The following is a 24,890-nucleotide window of genomic DNA, read 5'->3' on the forward strand; positions in this document are numbered from 1 at the left end:
GTCTTTTGAAAAGCATAGCTGCTGTCACTGAGTCTGTCAAACTGAGTTCCTTGAGGACAGAATGGGATCGAGTTCTGATTTCTTCTTATAACTTCAATACAATACCTAGGTGCAAAGCAGTGGCTTAATAAATGGATTGATGCGGAACAAGTGCAAGAATGAAAATGAGTGCATGACTGGGACAGTAAGAAACCAGAACTAGGTGTAATCGGTCCCTAATAGATTTTCTCACCCCTTAGCTTTTAATTCATTCAATAAAGTGTCCATTTAGGTGCAAGGCATACTGTAGGGGATAAAGCAAAACAAGACAGGTAAGACTACTCTCAGGACTTTCACTGATCTGAAAAGCAGCACACAAGCTTGTAATAAATAACTTCAGAGTGACACATGCTATGAAAAAGATAAAATGGAGCAATGTGATAGTAAAAGGGAGAAGAGAATTATGGGTGGTTAGGGAAGGCCTCTTCCCTTTGAGCTAAGACAGAATGGAAGCAGCAGCAGCTATAAGAGGGTCTGGTGTGGGAGGAAAGCATTCCAAGCAGAGGGCATGGCCCAATATAAAGACTCAAGGCACAAATAACTCTCTCCCAATTTGAGGAACAAGGAGGCCAATGTGACTTTAGTGATAGTGGTAGATGAGGCTGGAAACATAGGCTGGGACTAGACCACATAGGTCTTTTAAGGCCACAGTAACAAGTGTGGGCTCCTCCCACTCCATTTTGTATCGTTGTCTAATTAGCATTTTCAGAGTAAGTACCTCTTCCACACAACTCTTCTGCTCAGGAACCTCTCGACATTCCCCCAGTGCCTTCCAAATATTCTTAGCACTGTATTCAAAACTCTAAACTGCCAACCTCTACAGCTTTTTGTTTCATAATATGCTGGCTATATTTTTTACTTCAGCAAATCAACCTAATTGCTAGTACCTGCACATATCTTGTGCATTTTCACTTCATACCCTTTTTTTTTAATTGAATATATGTGCATGTTAAGCTCTTAACAGCATTTCTCTGTCCCATTTTCCTCCCTACCCCAGTATACTTTTAAAGCTTACACTATTTCTTGATCTATACATTCTAGATATTGCATATTACTTCCAATTTTCATTGATGGATTTATTTTTCTTCCACCTTCCCCCTAGCCTCTTAAAATAGTAAAATTATCCTTTTTGGTTAAATCAGTATAGATTTTAGTATTGACATTTTCACTGAGTAAATGCTTCCTTCACAACTTTTTATTTCTGCTGGCATTAATCATAGCCTTCCTTTTTCATTTGCTTTTTTATATATCTACCATTAAGTCTTACTACATAATCTAAGTTTCTCAATACATATTGTTTACATAGTCAAATAGATTATCCAACCATTTTCTCCCTTGGAACCTTCTGCTCTCTTGCTCTGGTCGACACTGTTGGATGTCTCAGCCTATGCACAGCTCTCACCCTGGGACTTCTCTGCATCATGTTCTGAATTACCTCTCCTCTGTGTTGGATCCCCATTTCCTGGATACTTTTTACTCCTTTGCTTTGATAAAGCACACCCTTTGGTGGCTTGAGAGTATGGGAAATAAAACCCCTTTTGAGAACTTGCAAATCTGAAAACATGATTGAGTTGAAAGTAATTTTCCTTCAGAATTTTGAAGGTATCACTACATTGTCTTCCAGCTTCCAGTGTTGCTATTAAGCAGTTAGATCTCTATTTTTCCCTAAGGCTTTGCACATGACTTGTTTTTACTCTTTCTGTAAGTTTTTAGAAGTTCCCTTTATTCCTGAGGTTCTGAAATTTCATGGCGATATATCTTGGTGCTTATTCACTGTGCTAGGCACTTAGTGAGTCCTTTCCATCGAGAAATTCAACAATATTTCCTTACTTAGTAACATCACTACTATCTTCCCCATACTTTTTACAACTTGTTAGATGTTGGACCTTCTGGATTCTTCCTTTATCAACCATTCCCTTTTATTTTTGAATGACTGCATCTTTTTGCAAGATTTTCTTATTTCCAACCTTTCCCCTATCCAATTGGATAGGTAAAATGTCACAACTCAAAATTCAACTACATAAGGATGGATAACATCTCCATCCTATTCAGTTCTCTAGTCCTCCAATTCTCAGTAGGAAACAATTTACTTAATTTCTAAAAACTTGTTTGAAAAAAATTTTTGTTATCTAGTTCTCCCTTTTCATAGTACTGTCTTCAGACACAATATTTTTTGAGAATAATTATAGCTAGCCCCCCTCCCTGAGGTTTTCAAATAACTCCCTACTTTGTCATGGTTTCCTCGGTTTCAATTTTGTTTTGGTCTCTGCCTTTCATGTTCAAAGTTTCCTCAAATGTTTGATAACCATCGGCAGTCTATTCACATTTAAGAGTGAAATACTAAAAAGCTGATTGGAAGCTCTGTCGAGGTACAGGGCTTTTTAACTAACAGGATTCACTGTACGATGATCAAATAGGGTAAAGATGGTTTTTTGTTTTGAGAAAACAAAAAGTATAAGTATTGAAAGGCTTTTTTTCCCCTGCACTTATTCAGCTTGTTTTTGCCTGGTGTGTGCTGATATTCAGAGCCCTACCACTCATACACTTTCACTTAATCCCTTATTTCCAATCTAGCCCCTCACCCCCATCCCCATGTCTGCTCTTGAGTCCAGAGGCTCTAATATCTTTTCCTTAAAGTTCTGAAATTTCATGGGGCTATTTCATTCATTCTACTGGGCACTCATGAGCTGTTAGTCTGAAAAGTCCTGCCTTTTGGGTTTAAGAAAACTTCATAAATATTTCTTTTATAATTTCCTCTCCCTTTCTTCAGACTAAATCTCCCATTTCTTGCAGGACAGTTGGGGTAATTACCTGGCTAAACCAGATGAGGTAGAAACCTGGGGGGCCTTTTCTTATACAGATCTTTGATTCTCCTGCACCCACCCCATTCTCAGCCCCAATCCTTATCCCCTTTGCTGAACCTCTTCTGGGTTCAAAAGGGCACACTGGGTTTGCTTCTTGTTAATAACCACCTCAGCAGAGAGAACCCATCTCATTCTGCTCTGTTAAATCAACTTTCACTCTTTGATTTATTTTTCATTTTCCAAAATGTTAATGTCTCTTATTCACTGTGATCACCTCTGGTTTTCCTTATTGAGTCATGTGCCTTTTTTGAAGAATTTCATTACTGGCATTTGAATGGGGTTTTTGAAAAAGTAAGACAAAAAACAAAACAAAACAAAACCCCATGTGTTTAGTATACCACATTTAAATGGAAATCCTTTGCTTTGTTTTTAATATCCCCTTCTACCCTTTCCTGCTTTTAGGCCACTCAAGTGTCACAATCCTCTAATCCTTCCCTAATTACTCTTCTGGAAGGAATCTCTTCCTTCTAAAAAGTTCTATAGGCCACCTCTAATCTCTGCTACCCATTAGGTACAAATCAGAGATGCCCTAAAGTTATTTGTATTTAACAGCTCCTAGTAGTCCATGCCTTAACCTTCATATGCCCTCTAGGCACTAGTTCCTACATATGAAAAAGCAGAAACTGAGATTTACTGAACAAGAAAAGTAAATTAAGCCAAATCCTGTTTTTTCACTCTTTAGAAATACTCGGTACTGCCCATTCACACCCTTGAATACAATTCAGTATTCTTTTCCTCAGCTTACTCCTTTTTACCCAACTAAAATGAATAATGGCAACCATTTTCTGTGATGTCCAGGAGGATCACTGGTTACCAGTAACATTTGCCACAGTTTAAGTGTCAATAGGGTAAAGGTTTTAGGACAGCAAAAAAGAGCTTAAAAAGATGAGACAGAAGAGCATGTCTCATAGTTGAAGTTAAAGGGGACAACAGAGCAAAATGGCAAACTCCAGCTTTATCAATGACCAGTTACAGGACCTCTCTGAAATTTAGGTTCTTCATCTGAAAATGGGGATATGACCTATTGTCTACTGTGAAGTTTAAACACATGAAAAGTATTTAGCAAAATGCTTACCATACAGTAAGCCATTTCATAGGATCTTTCTCTGTTCTTAGGATACTCATTGCTGGCTTGGGGTTATATTTGCCTCTGGAGGCAATTTCCCTTCACTGAGACACTGAATATGCTGAAACATAAAGAATTCTAGATTATGAGATTCAAGCCCTTAGCTTTGCTCCTCAAGAGTCTTGAGACCTTAAGCAAACTTCCTTATCTTTAAGATGCTGAATATCCCAGTTTCCCTGATAATTGTACTGGATCTATTGCACAAAGCATGGCAGTTGGTCAATGGACTTTACATATGTTTGGATAATCACCCTCTGACAGCAAAGTGTTTGCATTAGGACTTTCTATGGAAATAGGCTCAGGAATACTACTCCAGGACCACAAATTGGTCCACAGAGGCTGGAAAAGAATCTAGGCCTTTCACTACCCTTGAGCCAAGGCAATGGTCAATTAGCAAGGCACCACAGTACCACCTAGTGGCAGTAACACCCTTCCTCTCCCTCTCTCCCAGGTGTTAAGGAAAAGCTGCCAGGTTCAGAACTCTTTGGTCACCTATTTTAAGAGCTGATCAGTCAGAGTTGGAGAGAAACCAAATACATCCCCCTCTTTTTTTTTTTTTAATATTAACAAATACAAGCAGCAGAAAGGGCCAGTTGCTCTCTGCTGTTCCCTGAGGGAAAGCCAGAGCACAAAACTATTCCTCTGGGCTTCCTCTAACTGCAGGGCTTGCCTTGCTCCTCTTTAGGCAGAGCTTTGTTCCAGCCCAACTTCCCTTTTCCCAACTCCCCAGTCAGGATGGGAGGCACATGGTTACTGGAGGTGGGAAGAATACTGTAGTTCCAGCCTCTGCTCCTTTAAGTCTCAGCTTGGATGGTGATCACTCATCCTTCTGCAACTAGCCTCCCATCTGCTCTGGTCCAGAAGCCAGGAGGGCTATCAACACACCCATAGGAGCAGGCGGTGTGACTTCAGTCATCTTCAGATGATTCCTCTTCTGCCTCTTTTAGCCACTGGATGAACCTCTGCAGCTGTAAGGAAGCAGAGTGGAAAGCTATTGAGGAAGGGGAATATAACCCTTCTGTTCTCCTTAGCAGATAAACAGCTTGAGCAGCCAGAGTCCCAGGGACCAACCACCCTGGAATCTATGACCAAGAGCCAGGGACCAGACAACCATTGTGGTCACAGGAGGGCAGCCTGACTCACCTGTTGGTTCTTGCGCAATTGCTGCCCCTTATCAGTCATATCCCTTTGGCTGAACCAGCTCAGGATTGTTTCCTCAGCCAGGATCTCTAGCTGGTAGAAAGCCATCAGCACCTGCAGAAGGCCAGCAGAGGAGATCTCAGGGACCTCAAAGAACCCAGCAAGATATAATAGATAACAGAGAAAGAGGAAGCGAGATCTTAGCACCTCTTTCCACCAAACTATCAGCTTCCTTTTAAACACCAAGCAGTTGCTTTAAAAATAGACAAGAATGAGCTGTTCACTCTGCTACTGGGATAGGTTTAACTTCTGGAACTTTTGTTTGGTTCCTGGGATAATCACCAAATGGTTGCCTTACTAGCCTGGCTCCAAGCTGTACATCCTAGCAAACAGCATGATAATAGGGGTAGATGGTGCTATTAATCAAACCCCATACTGGATTCATGTCAGCCTGTTTTGTGTCTCCATGAAGGCAGCCAAGGTCTGTTTCAAAGCAAATGCAGGACTAGGGGGCTTGAGGTATTCACCTTGGCCAGGGAAGTACTAAGAGCTTCATGCTCCAGGAAGAAGTCCTCAATGGCTGCCAATGCTTCCAAATGATCAGCTGCACGCTTTATGTAGTTCCTAAAAACAGGACTCCAGGCTTTGAGAAGCTATGGAAGAAAGGAGAAGGGAACTGCAATATATTCCTGAGCATGCACCTAAATCTAGATAGCAAAGAAAGTCAATATCGATAACAGAGGACTATCAGGATATGGGAAAACAAGCGGGAGATGATACAGGCCTGAGGAATCATGTCAGAGGGACTTGGGAGTTGCTGGCAGTCAGGGTTGGTGAAAAAGAAAAGATTTCCCAGAGAAGGTAAAAGGGGGTCAGATGCTACAGGCTGCCTCAACATACCTATTGCCAGCCTAAAGGTTGATCTCATTCTGTGCTAAATCATTTCAGTCAGAGAGTATAAAAGTCTAGGACTATTCTGGATGTATCTTTGGGCTGCTCTTGTACCCAATCTATACCCAGAGGCAAGGAGAAAGGAACCACAAGTAACACATATCCCACAGTAAGATATTTAAAGTGAAACACAGCAAGAATGATGATCTGCCACCACCCAATCTCTTGTCTTCAGCCCATCTTTACTCACGGGAAGCAGTAGGGCGCAGTAACGGTTTGGGTCCAGCAGGGAATCCATCTGTTGGAAGGGGAACTCCAGGACCACGTGGCTCAATACCTGCATCACCTCCTTTAGACTTATGTTGTAGGCGTATCTGTGGGAAGACTGGGGTGACACCAGGGCCTTCACTGGCCCTTTCAGCTTGCTTGTAGGACCATGACTTTGACAGGACACTGGGGGAGAAGTCAGATGGAACAACATGCAAGGGGAAGACTTTGGAAGAGGGAAGCCTATGCTGAGGCCAGAACCTAACATTCTCCTTGAATCATCCTAATTCTCTACTAGCCTTGCTCACTTGGGACGTTGAGGGAATCAGTTCCTATCTGGGAAAGAAACAGGAGAGAACCTCTACCTGCCTGGGATTACCCAGCGGACAGGAGCAGAGGGAAGGGCTGCTCTTACTTGAGAGAGTTGATCTCTAGGACTAGATTGTCACAAGAAATGTTCTCCTCCTTGCCCCGCTGTAGTGTTCCCAGGACTTCATTCTGGAATACTAAAATCAAACGAAAAAGTTCATGAGCCAACATCACTCCAGAATGCTTTAAGTTCTCTACTCCTGACCTTATCATTTATTTATTTTAAATATTTATTTATTTTGAGAGAGAGAGAGAGAGAGAGAGAGAGCGAGCGCGCATGAGCAGGGGAGGGACAGAGAGAGAGGGAGAGAATCCCAAGCAGGCTCTGCACTGTTAGCGCAGAGCCCAACATGGGGCTTGAACTCATAAACTGTGAGATCACGATCTGAGCCGAAATTAAGAGTTGGATGCTTAACCTACTGAGCCCACCCCAGCACCCTACGGGCCTGATTTTATACCAAACCCCTTCTGGGAAAAACACAAGTCTCTGGCTAGTCGATCCAGACAAAGAATGAACTGGAAGTTTTCCTCTTTTGTCCCAGGACACTGCTCCCCTGGCCACTCACCTTTGAAGTCATCCATCTGTGGGGAGCCCGTTCGGCTGTCTAGCTCCTCAGCATCCATACTCTGCTCACTCTCAGTTTCACTCTCTTCTTCCACATTGATTGTGAGTCCTGAGAACCCATTAAGGGTGAGAAACAAGAAAAGGAAAGAGCCATTGACACAGAGTAATCTATCTACCCTGTCTGAATGAATAAAGTAATAAACAAGTGGTCTGATTCTGAAGTATTCACTCTCCTTCAAAATATTCCGACTTAGGAGTGTGTGTGTGTGTGGGGGGGGGGGGGGGGGTGACAGGAATAAGGCCTAGCTCACCCCATAGATTCTGCCGTAGTTCCTCTTCCTCTTCCACATTCATGTCTGCAGCTTTCCAGAGGTAGCCCTGGCCAGCAACTCCAACTTCTGCTGGATTGTAACCTGGAAAAGCATTGATCTTTAGTGAAGGCACAGGAGAAGCACAATCACTCTAGGAGGAAATACTGGTTTTCCCACGGGGCAAAGAGACACACAGATGCCCCACACCTGCTAAGCCTCACACCTTTCAGCTTCACTTTCTCCTTTTCTTGGTTAGCCCCAGAATCGTCACTGAACTGGCCATCGTCCTCATCTTCCTCTGCATCTGGAGGGTGCAAAGAGATCACCGAGCCCTCAGGCAGCGTGATGTCTGGGCCCACTACCACCTAGGGGACCAAAAAAGAGTAGGTGGCACAGATCCATCAGTGTGTTGGGAAAAGGTACATCCTGACAATGAGAGCAACTATTTTTACTAAGCTAAGTAGAAGATAAATGAATCCACTGGATTTGCGCTCTCTCCCCCTGTTTCTGCCCCGTGTGCTCACGCTCTCTCTCAGAATAAATAGTTTTCAATTAGCAATAATCGTGCCTCGGATAAACCTCATTGGCTACGATACTGCCACTGCACAAAGCTTCTCTCAGAATAAATAAACATTAAAAACAAGGGGGGCTGCCTGGTGGTTCAGTCAGTTAAGCCTCCAACTCTTGATTTCGGCTTGGGTCATGATCTCACATGGGATTGAGTCCTGCGTCCAGCTCTACGCTGACAGTGTGGAGCCTGCTTGGGATTCTCTCTCCCTCTCTCTCTGTCCCTCCCCTACTTGTGTGTGTGCAAGCACACGTGCTCTCTCTCAAAAAAAAAAAAAAAGAAAAAAAGAAAAAAAAAAAAAGAAAAGAAAAAAAAAGAATCCACTGGATTGGGACTCTCAATTCAGGCTGGAACATGGGTGGACATAAGGCCCCTCTGGCTCAACATGACCACCAACCATTTTGGGGCTTGTGTGCAGTATGGAGATGGTCTTACCTGGGAAGTAAGGACACAGCGTGGCTTCAGTGTAACTTGTTCCTTGACTTCAGCATTGTCACAGAGCAGAGATTGATGGATCTGTGCTCCAGCAGCCACTCGGACACCCTGCCACAGGTAGGCCTGGTCCAGCACCACGTTATCACCTGGCTCAGGACAGGAAGCATTCCTGGTCACTCAGGGCTCCAGACCAGGGCCATTCCTGGAGGACAGGGCTGACTGATAGCAGCACAACTCCCACCCAGCTCTGATACTGCATCCCTTATTCACCAGAAACACCCTCTCCCCTTCTAAGCTCCAGCCTGAGAATAGAACAGTGTTTACCACGACCATCCTCCACTAGCTCACCCCATTTGCAACAATCACAGACTATATACTGCACTTAAGTACCTGAGAACCTTCAAGATATCTGAACTCAAGATATCCTTTGAACTCAAGATCCTTGTTAGAATCATATCCACGTCTAGAAGTAGAACTCAATTTTTCCATCTCTTCTTGTACATTTCAATTTTTAAAAAAGATTTTAAGGGGCGCCTGGGTGGCTCAGTCGGTTGAGCATCCGACTTGGAGTCAGGTCATGATCTCCCACTCATGGGTTTGAGCCCCACATCGGGCTCTGTGCTGACAGCTCAGAGCCTGGAGCCTTGCTTCGGATTCTGTGTGTCTCTCTCTTTCTCAAAATAAATAAACATAATAATAAAAAAAATTAAAAAAAAAAAAAAAAAAAGATTTTAAGTAATCTCTACACCCAATGCAGGGCTTGAACTCACAACCCCTAGATCAAGAGTCCCGTACTCTGTTGACTAAGCCAGCCAGATGCCTGCTCCTCTTCTTGTACATTTTAGAATTCGAATTTTATTGTTGTTCTTTTAAAGGGCCAGTTCCAGGGCGCCTGGGTGGCGCAGTCGGTTAAGCGTCCGACTTCAGCCAGGTCACGATCTCGCAGTCCGTGAGTTCGAACCCCGCGTCAGGCTCTGGGCTGATGGCTCGGAGCCTGGAGCCTGTTTCCGATTCTGTCTCCCCCTCTCTCTCTGCCCCTCCCCCGTTCATGCTCTGTCTCTCTCTGTCCCAAAAATAAATTAAAAAAAAAAAAAACAAACGTTAAAGGGCCAGTTCCATTAAAAGCATCACATTCCTATAACCAAAGTGACTTACCAAGAAGCAACCAGGTAGTAATGGTAGAGTAAAAAGAATGCTGTACTTAGAATACTCACATTCAAGTCCTAGCACTGCCTCTCATTAGCTTATAACCCTGAGGGAGATAAACCTCTTTGAGCCTGTTTGCTTGGCTATAAACTGAGAATAAATAATACTCACTTCACAAGGTTTTTGTGAGGATAAATGAAACGATGTACGCAAAACCCCTTTGTAAAACTGCAATGCACCAAACAGATGTTATTATTGCATGTTAATTATCCACTTGGTCCTGAATGTGAATAAGGTACTCTGGAATGTGAAGGGTCACCCAATAAGAGGCTCACAGGCCACAAATTAAAGGCCACAAATTTCACATCCCTATTCTGTCCTTTACTAAGGTAGCCACACTAGTTCCTCATTCTCAGGAACGATCCCTCTCTTTCTCTGAAGACATGGGGCTCCCCACGTTCCTGCTCCTAGGGTGACCAGTTTGATTTCCCCACCTGTGCTCACCAATGCGGCAGCCAGGGCCAATGACACTGTTGGTAATAGAGCAATTGCTGCCAATGACAGTGCCAGAGCCCAGAAGCACATTTTCCTCCAGGACGCTGCCGTGGCCTAGGCTGACTTCAGGCCCTCGGTAAATGTTATGCCGGGAATGAGTGCAGTTCTGGGTTGTGCTGTCAGTGAAGTTTGCCTCTGGCGTGAGTGGGTAGACCCATCGGCGGATGACATCAGCACAGACAGCCGCATACATGTGTAGGTTGGAGACCCGGGCACCATATTCCCTAGTTGTCACGTGCATGTGGATCTGGTTCCCTAGGATCTGAAAGGGGACAAGGAAAGGGCGGTCACCCAAGTAAGTAAGAGAGGAAGAACACAACCAGGTACAATTCTTTCCTAACTTTAAGTTCCCCTCTGCCTTTCAATGTCCTAGCCAAATGGTCAAGATGTTTCTTTGTATATTGCTTCCCTCTCCCCCCGCCCCACCCCCTAGTTCTTTTCCTTACTCGTAAGGCTCAATAAAACACAAAAGAGGACCAAAAATTATCAGCATGGGATAAAATCACAGCCCTCTTCTAAAGAGGCATGGGAACCTTTTCTTACCTCCTCATTCACTAACAGGCCTCGCACAAAGTCATCTCGAGTTTGGTAGTCAAAGTTGTCTGTAAAGAGTTGAGCCACCTGTGGGGGGGATGTTGGGTGGCACCATGGTAAGTGCTATTCTCTGGAAGCGAAGATAAGCCTCTAGAGACCTATCAGACCCTATGACAGTTGGACAAGGGCCAGAATCCCAAAAAGGCTCCCAATGGGATCCTGGGGTCAAGATGAAGCACCCATTTACTGTGGAACTGATAAGAGAAAAAGGGAGAAGAAATATACCCTGGCCTTCTAAAGGAGCAATAACATACCTCAGAGTTTTACTCTTTGGATATGCAGCTCTGGCCCTGAAAAGCTCACCTGAGGAGAGCAGATGCTGATGTGACAGTCCAGTAAATCATAGCGAATCTCTATACCATCTCCACTGCCCTGGAACAAACTCTGTAGGGAGAAGTTACAAGCACTTCAACATGTCTCCTGCTAAAGCCTGTCACTTTCCCGTCTCAAGGACCCCAGATACCCACATACCAGAGGAAAAGAAAACCGTCGAAGACCTTGGGTCTTCTGGAAATGGAGAACCCGGTTTGTGGCACTATCCACAGCCACTACCACATTGTCCTCATGGCAACGAGTTGGGTGGCTAGGGGATGACTCTTTGAAGATCATTGTCATCACAGATACATTTTTTTCTAGCTTCCGCCTCAATCTATAAAGGATAGGAAGGAGAGAGCAGCAAAATAGCAGTCTTAGGGCTCTGCTGGTTCCAAACCCTTTGTCCTTACCATCTTCCCATCCTGACCTGTGTTCTTCCAGGGCTTTGGTAATATTGATGTTTGAGATGACATCCCCATACACCAGAAGGAAGTCAGAGCGCACCAAGGCCTTGGCATCAACATCACGGAGAACATCCCCCAGTGATCGATATAATTCTGATGTAATTATTCGAACCACGTTGAGGGATGTAGGGCGGCACCACTTGGATTTCCTAAAGGAAGGCGGATGAGGGGAACGAGCAAATCAAGCATAAAGATTGCGTAGAGCTTCCCTATTTTTCTCCCCCATTCAACATTCACACACCTTCTCTACAGCTTTTCTGGGTTCCTGCCAGCATCCTCTACTTCAAAGAGATTTATGAACTATAATTAATGGTTTCAGCATCCTGTGTCACCAGTCTTGTTTTATGGGTTAGAGAAACATAGTTATTTCTTCTCCATACCCTGACACCTGTCCCCAAACATGGATCTGAGTTCAAAATCCTGCTGAGACTTAAGAGTATACAAAGTATCCTGGGAACACACTTTCCATGCCACTTCTCTCCTTGCAAAGTCCAAACCAAATTTAGGAGCTGTCTAAAGGACACCATGCTAATATCCTAGTCTTTATTCCCTAAACTTCCATAAATCCTAAGATTCACTCTTTTTCAAGAAGATTTCACCAAACATTTGTTAAGTGTTTATTTACTACGTGCTTTGTACTAAGCTAGGCACTGTGAATACAAAGATGAGGAAGAGCTCAATATTTAGAAGCTCAGTGGCAAAACAAAGATGTTTCTCTTATGACTTCCATATTAGAGCCTTTAAATCAAAGCAAAATCAACAAGATCAAACTTTATAAATGAGATTTAGAAAAAATCCAAATGTTATTCTTTAATCTTTGTCACAACTTCAGCTGCTCACCTCCTGATAGGTGAAGAGAATGCCCTTAGTCCTTATGATGGAATCCAAATAGACCATTTTTTCCCCTCATAATTTCTCCTTACTTAGTTACAACCATCCTAAGGAAACTGGAAAAAATGGTGAAATATGGAAAGAAAAGTTGCAGAGTCTTACAGTAAATGTTCCTTGATTTGAGCAGCCTTCCAGCAACAAAAAACAAAGGTTTCCTGTACACCTGTGGCGGTCAGAAATTCCAGAGTGTAGTCAATTAGTGCCACATTGGCCAGGGGCAAGAGGACCTGGAGGGCAGGAGATGAAAAAAGTCTTAATTTTTGAATTCAGAAAGGCCCGCTGGGCACTATTCTTTCCTCCACTTAACCACAATTTTCACTCCCCTACCAGTGTTCCCAAACGCTATTGTTTTACTTTATCTTCTAAAGTTAAAAGTAATCAGGCCCCTACCTTTGATGTTCATGGCATGCTCTAAGCATGAGAACCTTGGATGAGAATGTAACAGCAAGCATGGAATCTGCTTGCCTAGCAACGGACACACAGCTGCTACAGGACAACAGGCCACTCTGGCAAAGGATAATACTAAAAATCAATCTTATCTCCAGAAACGTAAGCAGTGATAAGTCCCTTTCCTCCATAAAATTTCCTTCCAGATCTCTTTCTGGCCATCCCAATCATTTGTCCAAAATGAACAGCCATTAGGTTTTTTGGGAGGTGTGGGAAGTTAGGATTTTTTCTTATCCAAATGCAGCTGTCTTTGAACTAGTGACTGCTGAGTGACCCTGCAATCCCTAAGACTAGCTCAGTCCAATTCCCCCGTATCTAGACAATACGGGGTCTGCTGGCAACCGGCCACTAAACCAGTTGTCTTCCTTTTGACAGATGGCACCGTCTGTCATTAAAACCTGGAAAGAAAAAAAGGACACCCTCCGGGATTCAAGACAGCTCTTACTATGGGATCAGACTGTTACCGGTGCTCTTTTTTCAGGCATATGACCTCCCTTTTTGCAGGCAAAAGGAAGTGCTGTTCCCATTCACCTAAGGATCTCTTTTTCCATTGCACGGTTAAAGGCAGCACAGCCTCCTCCTGGGGCACTGAATCCCCGTGTGAAGACTTCTCACAAGCACTACTTCTACATCGAGCCCTATACAAGCCTTTCAAACCTGAGGTGGTCAGCATGAGTGCCCATCTGCCAGAGCACCCCCCACTAGGCAGCCGAAAGGATAACCTGCTGTAGCCCGGCCACCTTCGGGCCCTTTGGCTGCTTCCGCGCGCGGTGCTCACCCGAGGCTGGTCCTTGGAGATGGGGAAGAAGCGGCGATTGAAGCTATCTGCCACCAGAACTGCTTGTAGGGGCGGCGGCGGTTCCTCCTCCGACCCTTTGGCTCCCGCGCCGCTGCCGCTTCCCGGCCCAGGGCCGCTGCGCTTGTTGGCCCGACTAGCCACCGCACCAGGCGACGCCACCACAGTCGCCGCCATCTTCTTCCCTCACGGCCACCGCTTCCGCACGGAAGCTGACACCGCTCGGAGTAGGGGACAAAAAGGACCCAGCGCTCGAAACGCGAAGGACCAACGAAAGGAAGGAGGGAGGAGACAAGGAGAGAGCAGTGCGCAGGCGTGTTCCCTAGGCGCCGGCCCCTGGGAGGAGCAAGTCGTGGGCCGCCTTTGGGCTCAGCGGATGGAGGCGCGGGGTGGGGTGGAGTCCTAAGGCGCACAGACTCGAATTGCAGGTATGGTAGGCCTTCTTTTATACACGAACTGGCTGAGATTTCTCGAGGGATGATGCGACTTGGGGTCTCTGCTTGATCCATTCGGAATATGTAATCTTCCTCGGCCGGAGCATTTAAAAAATTGCAGTCCTCCATCTACGTTCTAGTCACTTAAATATGACCCAGCACCTTGGGGAGTTCGGAACCCAAACATCTCCTTCCTCAGGGAACTCACAGTCCACCTAAATAAATACAGAACATGGTATATAGTAGGGAGAATAGTAATTCTGTGGAGACTTGATGGTGGCCAGCGGACGATACAAGCATTATCTCATTTAATTTTTCACACATCTTATTCATTCGCTCGACAAACATTTTTTGAACACTCAGAGGAGCAAACTTCACCCAGCAGCTACTAAGTGGAAGAACTGGTATTGGAACCCAATCTGTCTGACTTCAGAGTTCCACATCTTTCTGCCAGGTTACGTGAGGATAAAAGTTACTATTTTATGATTTCTTCATTTCTTCATTCATTCGGCCTATCAGCATTTCTTGAAACCCTACTGTGTCTTAGAGCGGAGTTGAGGTCGATCTAAGGTTGAGTGGGACTGGAGTTAAAGCTTTGAGGCGGAAGGAACTAAGCAAAGCCCTAGGCTCGAGAGGCAGAGCATGATTGGGGGGAAAGGCGGTGGCTGCAGGGAGAAAACCAGTCCTGCGGAGGAGTCAGACCTTGGGGACGCGGGGGAAGCCAGGCAGCGCTGCTTGGCGGTTATTTGGAAGACTAGTTTTCCAGCAAGGCTCAGCGCCCTTTCTACACAGAACTGTGCGAAATCCATGATCCGCTTATCCGGCAAAGTTTCTGCAAACCTTGTTCTCACCATTGCTGGCCTTGCACGTTGCCATTTGGGGTTCAGAAGGCTTAGATTTGTTGTTTCCACGTGGTCATTGCGGTTTGACTAGAGGTACTCAGGCGCTCCCCTCCTAGGACCACGGAGTCTTTCATTTCTTCCCCATACTGGTTAATGATAGTGCTGAGCAAAAACCATTTCTTAAGGATTTGGGAAAATTTAGGCTGGAGAAGGAAAGGGAGAAGGCATCTCAGTAGAAGTTTTCACTCAAATATATGTGCACTGTAAAGGATGCTATTCTACTGTCCTACAAATCCATGGGCAGAAAGAGGAAAAAAAAAAGGCTGATTAAATTGGATTAGTGATGTGCAGGTGTTGGAGCAGTGGTGGTGGTAGTGAAGCATATGGAAAGTAGGTCCAATTTTAGGAAAAAAAAAATTATTTATTTATTTTGAGAGAGTGTGCACATGCAAGCGAGTGGGGGAGCAGCAGAGAGAGGGGAAGAGAAAGAATCCCAAGCTGGCTCTGAGCTGTCAGTGCAGAGCCCAGCTGGGGGCTTGATCCCATAAACAGTGAGATCATGACCTGAGCCGAAATCAAGAGTCAGACATTTAATGGACTGAGCCACCCAGGCACCCACAATTTTAGAAACTTTTAAATGACTCTTGTGATCCAGGAAAGTGGTGAGTGAAAAGTCTAGAGTCATGAAATTGTGTATACGGATAGCTGGGTATAAGGTTTTTAATGGAGGGGCTCAGGGAGGATGTATGTTTCACAATTTACTCGACTCAGTAACAACAACAACAACAACAACAACAACAACAACAAAAATCCAAACAAAAATGGGTCAAATTTCTTAAATAAACATTTCTCAAAAAAAGATCTACAAATGGCCAATAAAGCACATGAAAATATGCTCAATATCACTAAACAATAGGGAATTACAGGTCAAAAGTACAGTGAAATATCACCTCACATCCACTGGGATGGCTACTATCAAAAAAAACAGGAGTGCATGGGTGGCTCAGTCGGTTGGGCATCTAGTTCTTGGTTCGGCTCTGGGTGTGATCTCACAGTTTTGTGGGTTTGAGCCCCGTGTCAGGCTCTGCACTGGTGGTGTGGAGCCTGCTTGGGATTTTCTCTCTTTCCCTCTCTCTCTCTCTGCCCTTCCCCCACACTTGCGCTCTATCTCTCTCAAAATAAATAAATAAACTTAAAAAATATTAAAATAAAACACAGAAAATAACAAGTGTTAGTGAGGAAGTGGAGAAATTGGAATCTTTGTACCCTGTTGGTGAGAATGTAAACCAGTACAGCCACTGTGGAAAAACAGGACAGTGGTTCTTCAAAAAGATTAAACATAGAATTACCATATGATCCAGCAATTCTACTTCTGGATAAATATCCCCAAAAAGTGAAAGCCGGGACTCAGATGTTTGTACACCTATATTCATAGAAGCATTATTCACAGTAGCTAAAACATGGAAGCAACCCAAGTGTCCATTGAGGAATAAATGGATGAGCAAAATGTGATATATATGTATAACAGAATATTATTCAGCCTGAAAAAAGGAAGGCTATTTTGACATAAGCTATAGCATAGATGAACCTTGAGGAATTCTGCTAAGTGAAATAAACCAGTAACAAAAAGACAAATACTGTATGATTCCATTTATAGGAGGTACCATATTCATATAGACAGATAGTAATACTGTGGTTGCCATGGGCTGGCCAAGAGGAGGAAACGGGGAGTTGTTGTTTAATGTGTACAGAGTTTCAGTTTTATAACACGAAGAGTTCTGTGGATGGAGGGTGGTGCTGGTTGCACAACAATGTGAATGTACTTAATGCCCTGAAATGTACAGTTAAAAATGGTTAAAATAGTAAATTTTATGTTATATATATATATTTTACCGCAGTAAAAAAAAGTTGAAAAAAAGCTTACTGGAAAGATCCTAAAATCCACAAGTACATAATCACACATACACACAAGCAAAATTAGTGAAAATCCTTTCCCCTATTTCTGTCATCCTGCCCAACCTTGAGAATTATAACCATTATTAATAATTCGGTAGGTAATCTTTCCATTTCTCCCCTAAGTTTATATGTCTAGGTCTAGAGATACATTATATGATTAAACACACAGACACAGACACCCACAAACATACACCATATACATATATTCATACATACATGATATACGTATATTCGCACATACCCAAGCATAGAATTATGTTTAGAGACAGTATGCTATATGATGGTACTCCAGGGTCAGAGAATCTGGGTTCCATTACAGGCTCCAGTCATTTACTAGCTGTTTACCCTTGGGCAGATTACTCATTTTCTCTATGCCTGGACTTCTTCATCTTTGAAATGGGATAATAATAGTATTTATCTCATAAGATTGTTGTGAGGATTAAATGAGATAACATATAAAAAGTTCTCCACCAGGGCATCTGGGTGGCTCAGTCAGTTAAGCATCCAACTTTTGGTTTCAGCTCAGGTCATGATCTTGCCATTTGTGGTTCTAACCTCACATTGGGCTCTGCACTGACAGTGCGAAGCCTGCTTGGGATTCTCTCTCTTCCTTTCTCTCTGCCCCTCCCCTGCTCTCTCTCCCTCTCTCTCAAAATAAATAAACAAACTTAGAAAAAAAAAGCCCTATACCTATTGTGGTGAGCACTGAGTAATGTATAGAATTGTTGAATCATATTGTACCTTGAAACTAATATAACACTGTATGCTAATTATATTTCAATAAAAATATGAAAGGCCCTTAGAACCCTGTGTGACACACTGTCAATGCAATTTGAATATTTGCTGATGATAATAATACATTTTTGTCTGCAACTTAATTTTTATTTAATATACTGTAGAATGTAGACAAACCTAGCTATTTTCAATGATTCCATAATATTCTGTATTTACCATAATATTCTGTATTTACCAAAATATACCATAATTTGCCCAACCATTTCTTTAAATTTTTTTTTTTAAATGTTTATTTGTTATTGAGAGACAGAGTGTGAGCATGGGAGGGGCAGAGAGAGGGGGAGACACAGAATCTGAAGCAGGCTCCAGGCTCCGGGCTGCCTGCACAGAGCCCAATATGGGGCTGGAACTCATAAACCTCTGAGATCATGACCTGAGTCAAAGTCAGACGCTTAACTGACTGAGCCACCCAGGTGCCCTGACATCTTACCCATTTTTAAGTGCACAGTTCAGTAGTGTTAAAGACATACACGTTGGGGCGCCTGGGTGGCTCAGTTGGTTAAGCGTCTGACTTTGGCTCAGGTCATGATCTCGCGGTCCGTGAGTTCAAGCCCGGCGTCTGGCTCTGTGCTGACAGCTCAGAGCCTGGAGCCTGCTTCAGATTCTGTGTCTCCCTCTCTCTCTGACCCTCCCCCGTTCATGCTCTGTTGCTCTCTGTCTCAAAAATAAATAAACGTAAAAAAAAATTAAATTAAAAAAAAAAAAAGACATACACGTTGTTGTGCTGCTATCACCACCATCCATCCATAGAACTCTTCTCATGTTGCAGAACTAAAGCTCTGTCCTCATTAAACAATAACTCTTCATTTCTTTCTCCCCTTAGCTCTGACAATCACCATTCTACAATTTGTCTCTAAGCATTGACTACCCTAGATACCTATGTAAGTGGAATCATGCAATGTTTGTTCTTTTGTGACTAGTTTATTTCACTTAGCATAACATCTTCTTTTTAAAGATTTTTTTTAAAGTTTATTTTTGAGAGAGACAGAGCACAAGTGGGGGAGGGGCAGGGAGAGAGGGAGACAAAATCTTGAAGCTGTCAGCACAGAGCCCAAGCGGGGCTCGAACCCACGGACCGAACTGAACTGTGGGATCATGACCTGAGTTGAAATCGGACGCTTAACCGACTGAGTCATCCAGGCGCCCCACTTCGCGTAATATCTTCAAGGCTCATGCCTGTTGTACCATATGTCAGAATTTCCTTCCTTTTTAAGGCTGAATAACATTCCATTGTATGTATACACCATATTTTGTTTATCCATTCATCTTGACACTTAATAGACACTTGGGTTCATTCCCTGTTTTAGCTATTGTGAATAATGCTTCTATGAATATGGGTGTATAAATATCTGTTTGAGTCCTTGCTTTCACTTTTTTTGGGGTATGTATCCAGAAGTGAAATTTCTGGATAATATGATAATTCTGTGTTTAATTTTTTTGAAGAACCGCCTTCCTGTTTTCCCCAGCAGCTGTACCACTTTGCATTCTCACCAACAGTGCACAAGGGTTCTAATTTCTCCACATTCTTACCAACACTTGTTATTTTTTTATAAAGCTTTATTTTATAATCATCATCATAATAAGTATGAAGTGGTATCTCATTGTGGTTTTTTTTTCATTTTTAAAAATTTTTTATTTATTTTTGAGAGACAGAGACAGAGCGTGAGCGGGGGAGGAGTAGAGAGAGAGAGAGGGAGATACAGAATCCGAAGCAGGCTCCAGGCGCCAAGCTATCAGCACAGCTGACCCGGATCCCGACTCAGGGCTTAAACCCATGAGCCCGTGAGATCTTGACCTGAGCTGAAGTCAGACCCTCAACCGACTGAGCCACCCAGGTACCCCTCACTGTGGTTTTGATTTTCATCTCTCTAATAACTAGTGATATTAAGTATCTTTTCACGTGCATAATTATTGGCCATTTGTGTATCTTTTGAGAAATGTCTATGTAAGTCCTTTGCCCATTTTTAAATAGTTTTTTTTTTTTTTTTTAAGTTGTAGGAGTTCTTTATATGTTCTGGATATCAATCTCTTATCTGATAATATCAATTGCAAATATTTTCGCCAATTCCATGGGTTGCCTCTTTCCTCTGTTGATAATGTCCTTTGATGTAAGTAAAAGTAAAAACTTTTGATGAAGTCCAACTTATCTATTTTTCTTTTGTTACCTGTACTTTTGGTGTCATATCTAAGAAATCGTTGCCAAAATCCAGTGTCAAGAGGTTTTTCTCCTGTGTTTTCTTTTAACTTTTTTTTTTTTTTTAACGTTTATTTATTTTTGGGACAGAGAGAGACAAGGCATGAACGGGGGAGGGGCAGAGAGAGAGGGAGACACAGAATCGGAAACAGGCTCCAGGCTCCGAGCCATCAGCCCAGAGCCTGACGCGGGGCTCGAACTCACGGACCATGAGATCGTGACCTGAGCTGAAGTCGGACGCTTAACCGACTGAGCCACCCAGGCGCCCCTTCTTTTAACTTTTAAATGGCACTTTTTTTTTTTTTTTTTTGTCTTCAGGTTCTACTATAAAGATGTCAAAATAATGGTAGGATCTGTCCCCTGCAGGGTACCCTTGATACATGCACAGGAGCAGGCCATTTCTAGGCAGTGCTAAAGAGGACTTGGGGATTGCATGCATCAGCTGGTGGATTAGAGCACTTCGACAAGAAATCTTAGAGCCTGTTGTGCTTCTCATCTGGGCTCACTTGTGGTTTAGTAATCCGAGCTGATTGTTCACTGCCACAAGTGTTGTTTATTTTCTAGTTACTTTTGGATCTGGAGTTGTTCTGAAAGCGTTCTAAATATGTTATAGGATAGCTGAAATGTTTACTGTTCATGTCCTAGCTTGCTAGAAAATGAAAGAATAAAGTTCTGAGTTCTCTCCCATTCTGTTTTCTTTTCTTTCCTGTTTTCTTTTTTCTTTTCTTTTCTCTTCTCTTCTCTTCTTTCTTTCTTTTTTTTTCTGGAATCTTCACTATTATCTCCAGTGATAAAACTAGTTTCTATAGGTATAACAATCGTCTTTGTCTTCCAGGATGAGCTGAGGAAGAAATATCTTCTAAACTTTCTATAGCTCAGGCAAAACATGCTGGGATTATTCAAAAGAAACTTCACTCAAAAACTTAAGGGAAGGGGTGCTTGGGTGGCTCAGTTGGTTAAGCATCCGACATCAGCTCAGGTCATGATCTCACAGTTCGTGGGTTCGAGCCCTGAGTCGGGATCTGGGTCAGCTGTGCTGACAGCTCTGAGCCTGGAGCCTGCTTTGGATTCCGTGTCTCCCTCTCTCTCTGCCCCTCCCCCACCTGTTCTCTCTCTCTCTCTCTCTCTCTCTCTCTCTCTCTCTCTTTCTCTCAAATAAATAAACACTAAAAATTTTTTTTAAAAAAACTTAAGAGAAGAAGGGAGACAAAAGGGAAAACAGTCACTAACACACATAATACTCTGCTTGGGCTGAGCCTTAATAAGGTGCTGGAGGGTGGCTTGTGGAGTTGGGCACCACCACCCCCTGGAGGTCATTGCTGTGTTGTGCACCAACCTATTCTGCAATTATTGTAGACTTACTTAGGTACCTTTTGACAGAGTGTTCCAAAATTGTAAAGAAGGAGGCCAGCCATATCCGCAATGTACTTTGAGCCCAGGACCTTGGCTACTCTGTGACCAGTTTTCTTGAAAACAGCTTGAGCTTTGTGGCTGGGGAGAGAGCCATCTCTCTGAGAGTCAATAAGGTTCCTGAGACAGCATTGCCAAGAGAAAAAACAAGTATGGCTAACGTATCAGCTTGAACATCTGAGTCTTGAATCCTGATGGAGCAGGGATTATAGGAACAGAGGGACACTATACTTGACCTGCTCTTTATCCAGCCTCCCACAAGGGGACATGTGTGCGTGAGGAGGGGCAGAGCTGTGGTATAAAAGAGAGAAAGTAGGTAGGGTGACCAACTGTCCTTGTCATCCAGGACAATGCCAGTTTTAGCACTGAAAGTCCTGCATCCTGGACTCAAGGAAACTCTCAGTCCTTGGCAAACTGGAATGTTTGGTTACCATAGAGGCAGGTCAGTAGGTGCCAAGAATTTTGTTGGTAACTCCCTCCTAAAGAGTCTACCTGGAGAAATAACCAGAGCTTTCCCAATACCTGGACAAGAAGGGGATCCTGAGTCTGGGGGGCCAGAGGATATTAACAACACTGTGGTGCTTACAGGTGGCAGAACTGCAAAACACCAAAGGAAAAAAATTAAAGGCAGCCAGAGAAATATATATTACCTAAAGGGGAACAGGGGCACCTGAGTGGCTCAGTTGGTTCAGCGTCCGACTTCAACTCAGGTCATGATCTCGAAGTTCGTGAGTTTGAGCCCCATATTGGGCTTGCTGCTGTCAGCCTGTTGGAGCAAAGACTGCTTCTGATCCTCAGTCCCCTTCTCTCTGCTCCTCCTCCGCTTGTGCTCTCCCAAAAATGAATAAATATTTAAAAAAAATAAAAGGGAATAAAAATTAGATTGACTTCACTAGAGCAAAAATGCAAGCCAGGGGCGCCTGGGTGGCTCAGTTGGTTGAGCATCCGACTTTTGCTGAGGTCATGATCACACAGTTTGTGAGTTCAAGCCCATTGAGACCCATGTCAGCTCTGGCTGACAGCCCAGAGCCTGGATCCTGGAGCCTGCTTTGGATTCTTCATCTCCCTCTCTCTCTACCCCTCCCCCTCTTGCACTCTGTCTCTGTCTTTCTCTCTCTCAAAAATAAATAAACATTAAAAAATTATTTTAAAAAATGGAAGCCAGAAAATAATAATAGCATAACATCTTTAAAGTGTTAAGAGAAAATATCGTCAGCCTAGAATTCTCTTCCCAGAGAAATTATCTTTCAAGAACAAGGGTGAAATACATTTTCAGATCAACAAAAACATGCACTTAATCATCAAAAGTCCTTTATTAATGGAACTTCTAAAGTTCTACTGTCCAGTGCAGTAGCCACTAGCCACATACGGCTATTTAAATTAAAATTATAAAACAAAAAATTCAGCAATGAGTCACACTGCCACATTTCAAGTGCTCCATAATCACATGTGGCTAGTGGCTGGTTTATTAGACAGTGCAGATATTGATTATTTCCAACATTTTGAACCGCATATTGAATAGCACAGTTAAAAGATATACCTCGAAGCAGAAGAAGATTCCAGAACAAAGGTTTGAGATGCACAGTGAAAGATCTAGTAAAAAAACAAAACAAAACAAAACCCTGTAAAACTGTAAATGTGTGAGCTAATCTCAATAAATATTGGTGATATAAAATAATATTAATGTCTGAATTGGGGAGTTAAGAAAAGAACGTGCTAAATTACTTGTAAATATAAGTCAGAAAGGAGATGATTAGAGTTAAAACATTCTAAGATCTTTCTTATTATTCATGTAAAAACTGGGTCAAAAACTAAAATACAGCAATATCTGTTTACAAATAACACGCCTAAAACATAAGGGCTCAGAATAGCTGAAAGTAAAAAGATGGAAAAAGGTGCACAAGGCAAATACTGTTCAAAACAAATCTGTTGGGAACTTTTACTAGAAATTGAAATGGTCACTTTATAATGATAAAGCTTTATTTCGCCAGGAAGAGAAAATATTTCAAATTCTGTGCACCTAAAAATGAAACTTCAGAGCATATGAAGTAAAAATTAATGAAACTATGAGAAACAATTGACAAATCCATCATCGTAGGAAGATTTTAAATATATTTCTCTCAGTGTTTGGTAGATCAAAGAAATACATGAATAAGGATACAGAAGACTTGAATATCACAAGTAACCATTTGATTTAATAGATATTTACAGCACACCATTCAATAAGCAGATTATACACATTAGTTCTAGATGCCTGTGGAATGTTTGTGAGCATTAACTATACATAAATTAAATCTCAATAGATATCAGGGAATTGGACTCCTGGGTGTCTTGGTCCGTTAAAACTCCAACTTCGGCTCAAGTCATGATCTCACGCTTCATGAGTTTGAGCCCCACGACGGGCTCTGTGCTGACAGCTCAGAGCCTGGAGCCTACTTCAGATTCTATGTCTCCCTCTCTCTGCCCCTACCCTGCCCACATTCTGTCTCTGTCTCTCAAAAATAAAATAAACATTAAAAAATTTTTTCTAATTAAAAAAATCTCAATAGATATTAGGGAATTGGTGTTACACAGACCCTTTCCATGAAAAGTATGGTCCATAGAGCAACAGCAGAATCATGTGAAAGCCTGTTAGAAATGTATAAGCTCAGAGGTGCCTGGCCAGCTCAATCAGTAGAGCATGTGACTCTTGATCTCAGGGTTGTGAGTTTGAGCCCCACGTTGAATGTGGAACCTACTTAGAAAAAAAAAAAAAAAGTGAAAGCTCAGGCCCCTCTCCAGACCTCCTGGGTCAGAACCTGCATTTTGACAAGATCCCCAGAGCATTCCATGTGCACATTAAAGTTTGACATGCATTGACAAAGCATGTTTTCTAACCACAGTGGAGTTTAGAAATCAATAACATGAAGATAATTAAGAAAACTCCATGCATTTGGAAATTAAAAACACCTCTGAAGATAGTTATACATACAAATATATATCATCTCACATATGATCATATAAATATATATTTGTATATATGATAATGTTTATTTCATTTATAGACTATACTTGTATATTTGTCAACCCTATAGATTGGTTCCCTGAGTCCATAACCCTAAAACAGAAATAATGCCTCAAACTTTGTGTCATAATACTAATTTAATTGTAGGTAATATTTTGAGAGCCAGTAATGTGCTTTTCTTCCTTATCTTTCTGAATACATGACATCATCATAGTTGGTTTGAAGCCTGCATCTGCCTGAGAAGAGATTAAGATTTATAACAAAAAGGAAAGAAACAAGCAGGTTTTTTTTTAAAGTTCATTTTATTTATTTTGAGAGAGAGAGAGAGAGAACATACAGGTGGGGCAGAGAGAGAGGGGGAGAGAGAATTCCAAGCAGGCTCCGAACTGGCAGTGCAGAGCCTGATGTCAGGCTTGAACTCACCAACCAGGAGATCATGACCTGAGCCAGAATCAAGAATCGACATTTAACT

General features: G+C 42.7%; 1 protein-coding gene, 1 long non-coding RNA gene and 1 pseudogene across 3 annotated transcripts in view; 1 reads left to right on the forward strand and 2 right to left on the reverse strand.

The window, feature by feature from the left end:
* Window positions 1-2,643: 2,643 nt before the first annotated feature.
* EIF2B5 (eukaryotic translation initiation factor 2B subunit epsilon) lies at window positions 2,644-14,024 on the reverse strand. The gene is made up of 16 exons (XM_042955643.1): window positions 13,766-14,024; window positions 12,643-12,767; window positions 11,613-11,798; window positions 11,342-11,519; window positions 11,174-11,254; window positions 10,820-10,897; window positions 10,226-10,538; window positions 8,576-8,721; window positions 7,796-7,937; window positions 7,573-7,674; window positions 7,263-7,370; window positions 6,743-6,833; window positions 6,311-6,434; window positions 5,697-5,822; window positions 5,173-5,283; window positions 2,644-4,997 (listed from the first exon to the last, which is right to left on the reverse strand). Exons 1-16 carry the CDS (start codon window positions 13,958-13,960, stop codon window positions 4,938-4,940), a joined length of 2,166 nt encoding a protein of 721 aa, XP_042811577.1. The 5' UTR covers window positions 13,961-14,024; the 3' UTR covers window positions 2,644-4,937.
* Window positions 8,100-8,185, reverse strand: LOC122199097 (annotated as a pseudogene).
* Window positions 14,019-24,890, forward strand: part of LOC122230004 — a 58,529-nt gene continuing 47,657 nt past the window's right edge. Inside the window, exons 1-2 of one of the 2 annotated variants that reach the window (XR_006207241.1) lie at window positions 14,019-14,211; window positions 18,634-18,691. This is a non-coding gene — a long non-coding RNA (uncharacterized LOC122230004). The remainder of the gene's footprint in view (window positions 14,212-18,633; window positions 18,692-24,890) is intronic. The other variant, XR_006207242.1, reaches the window with a different exon arrangement.

This window comes from Panthera leo, chromosome C2 (genome assembly GCF_018350215.1).
Source record: "Panthera leo isolate Ple1 chromosome C2, P.leo_Ple1_pat1.1, whole genome shotgun sequence".
Taxonomy (NCBI): domain Eukaryota; kingdom Metazoa; phylum Chordata; class Mammalia; order Carnivora; family Felidae; genus Panthera; species Panthera leo.

Excerpts from the sequence above, each read along its gene's own strand:
- EIF2B5 (XM_042955643.1), bottom strand. The coding sequence starts at position 13,960 with ATGGCGGCGACTGTGGTGGCGTCGCCTGGTGCGGTGGCTAGTCGGGCC. Across the intron at positions 11,799-12,642 it reads CAAATCAAGGAACATTTACT|GAAATCCAAGTGGTGCCGCC; the intron begins GTAAGACTCTGC and ends GCCTTCCTTTAG. Across the intron at positions 7,938-8,575 it reads GCTGTGTCCTTACTTCCCAG|GTGGTAGTGGGCCCAGACAT; the intron begins GTAAGACCATCT and ends TTGGTCCCCTAG.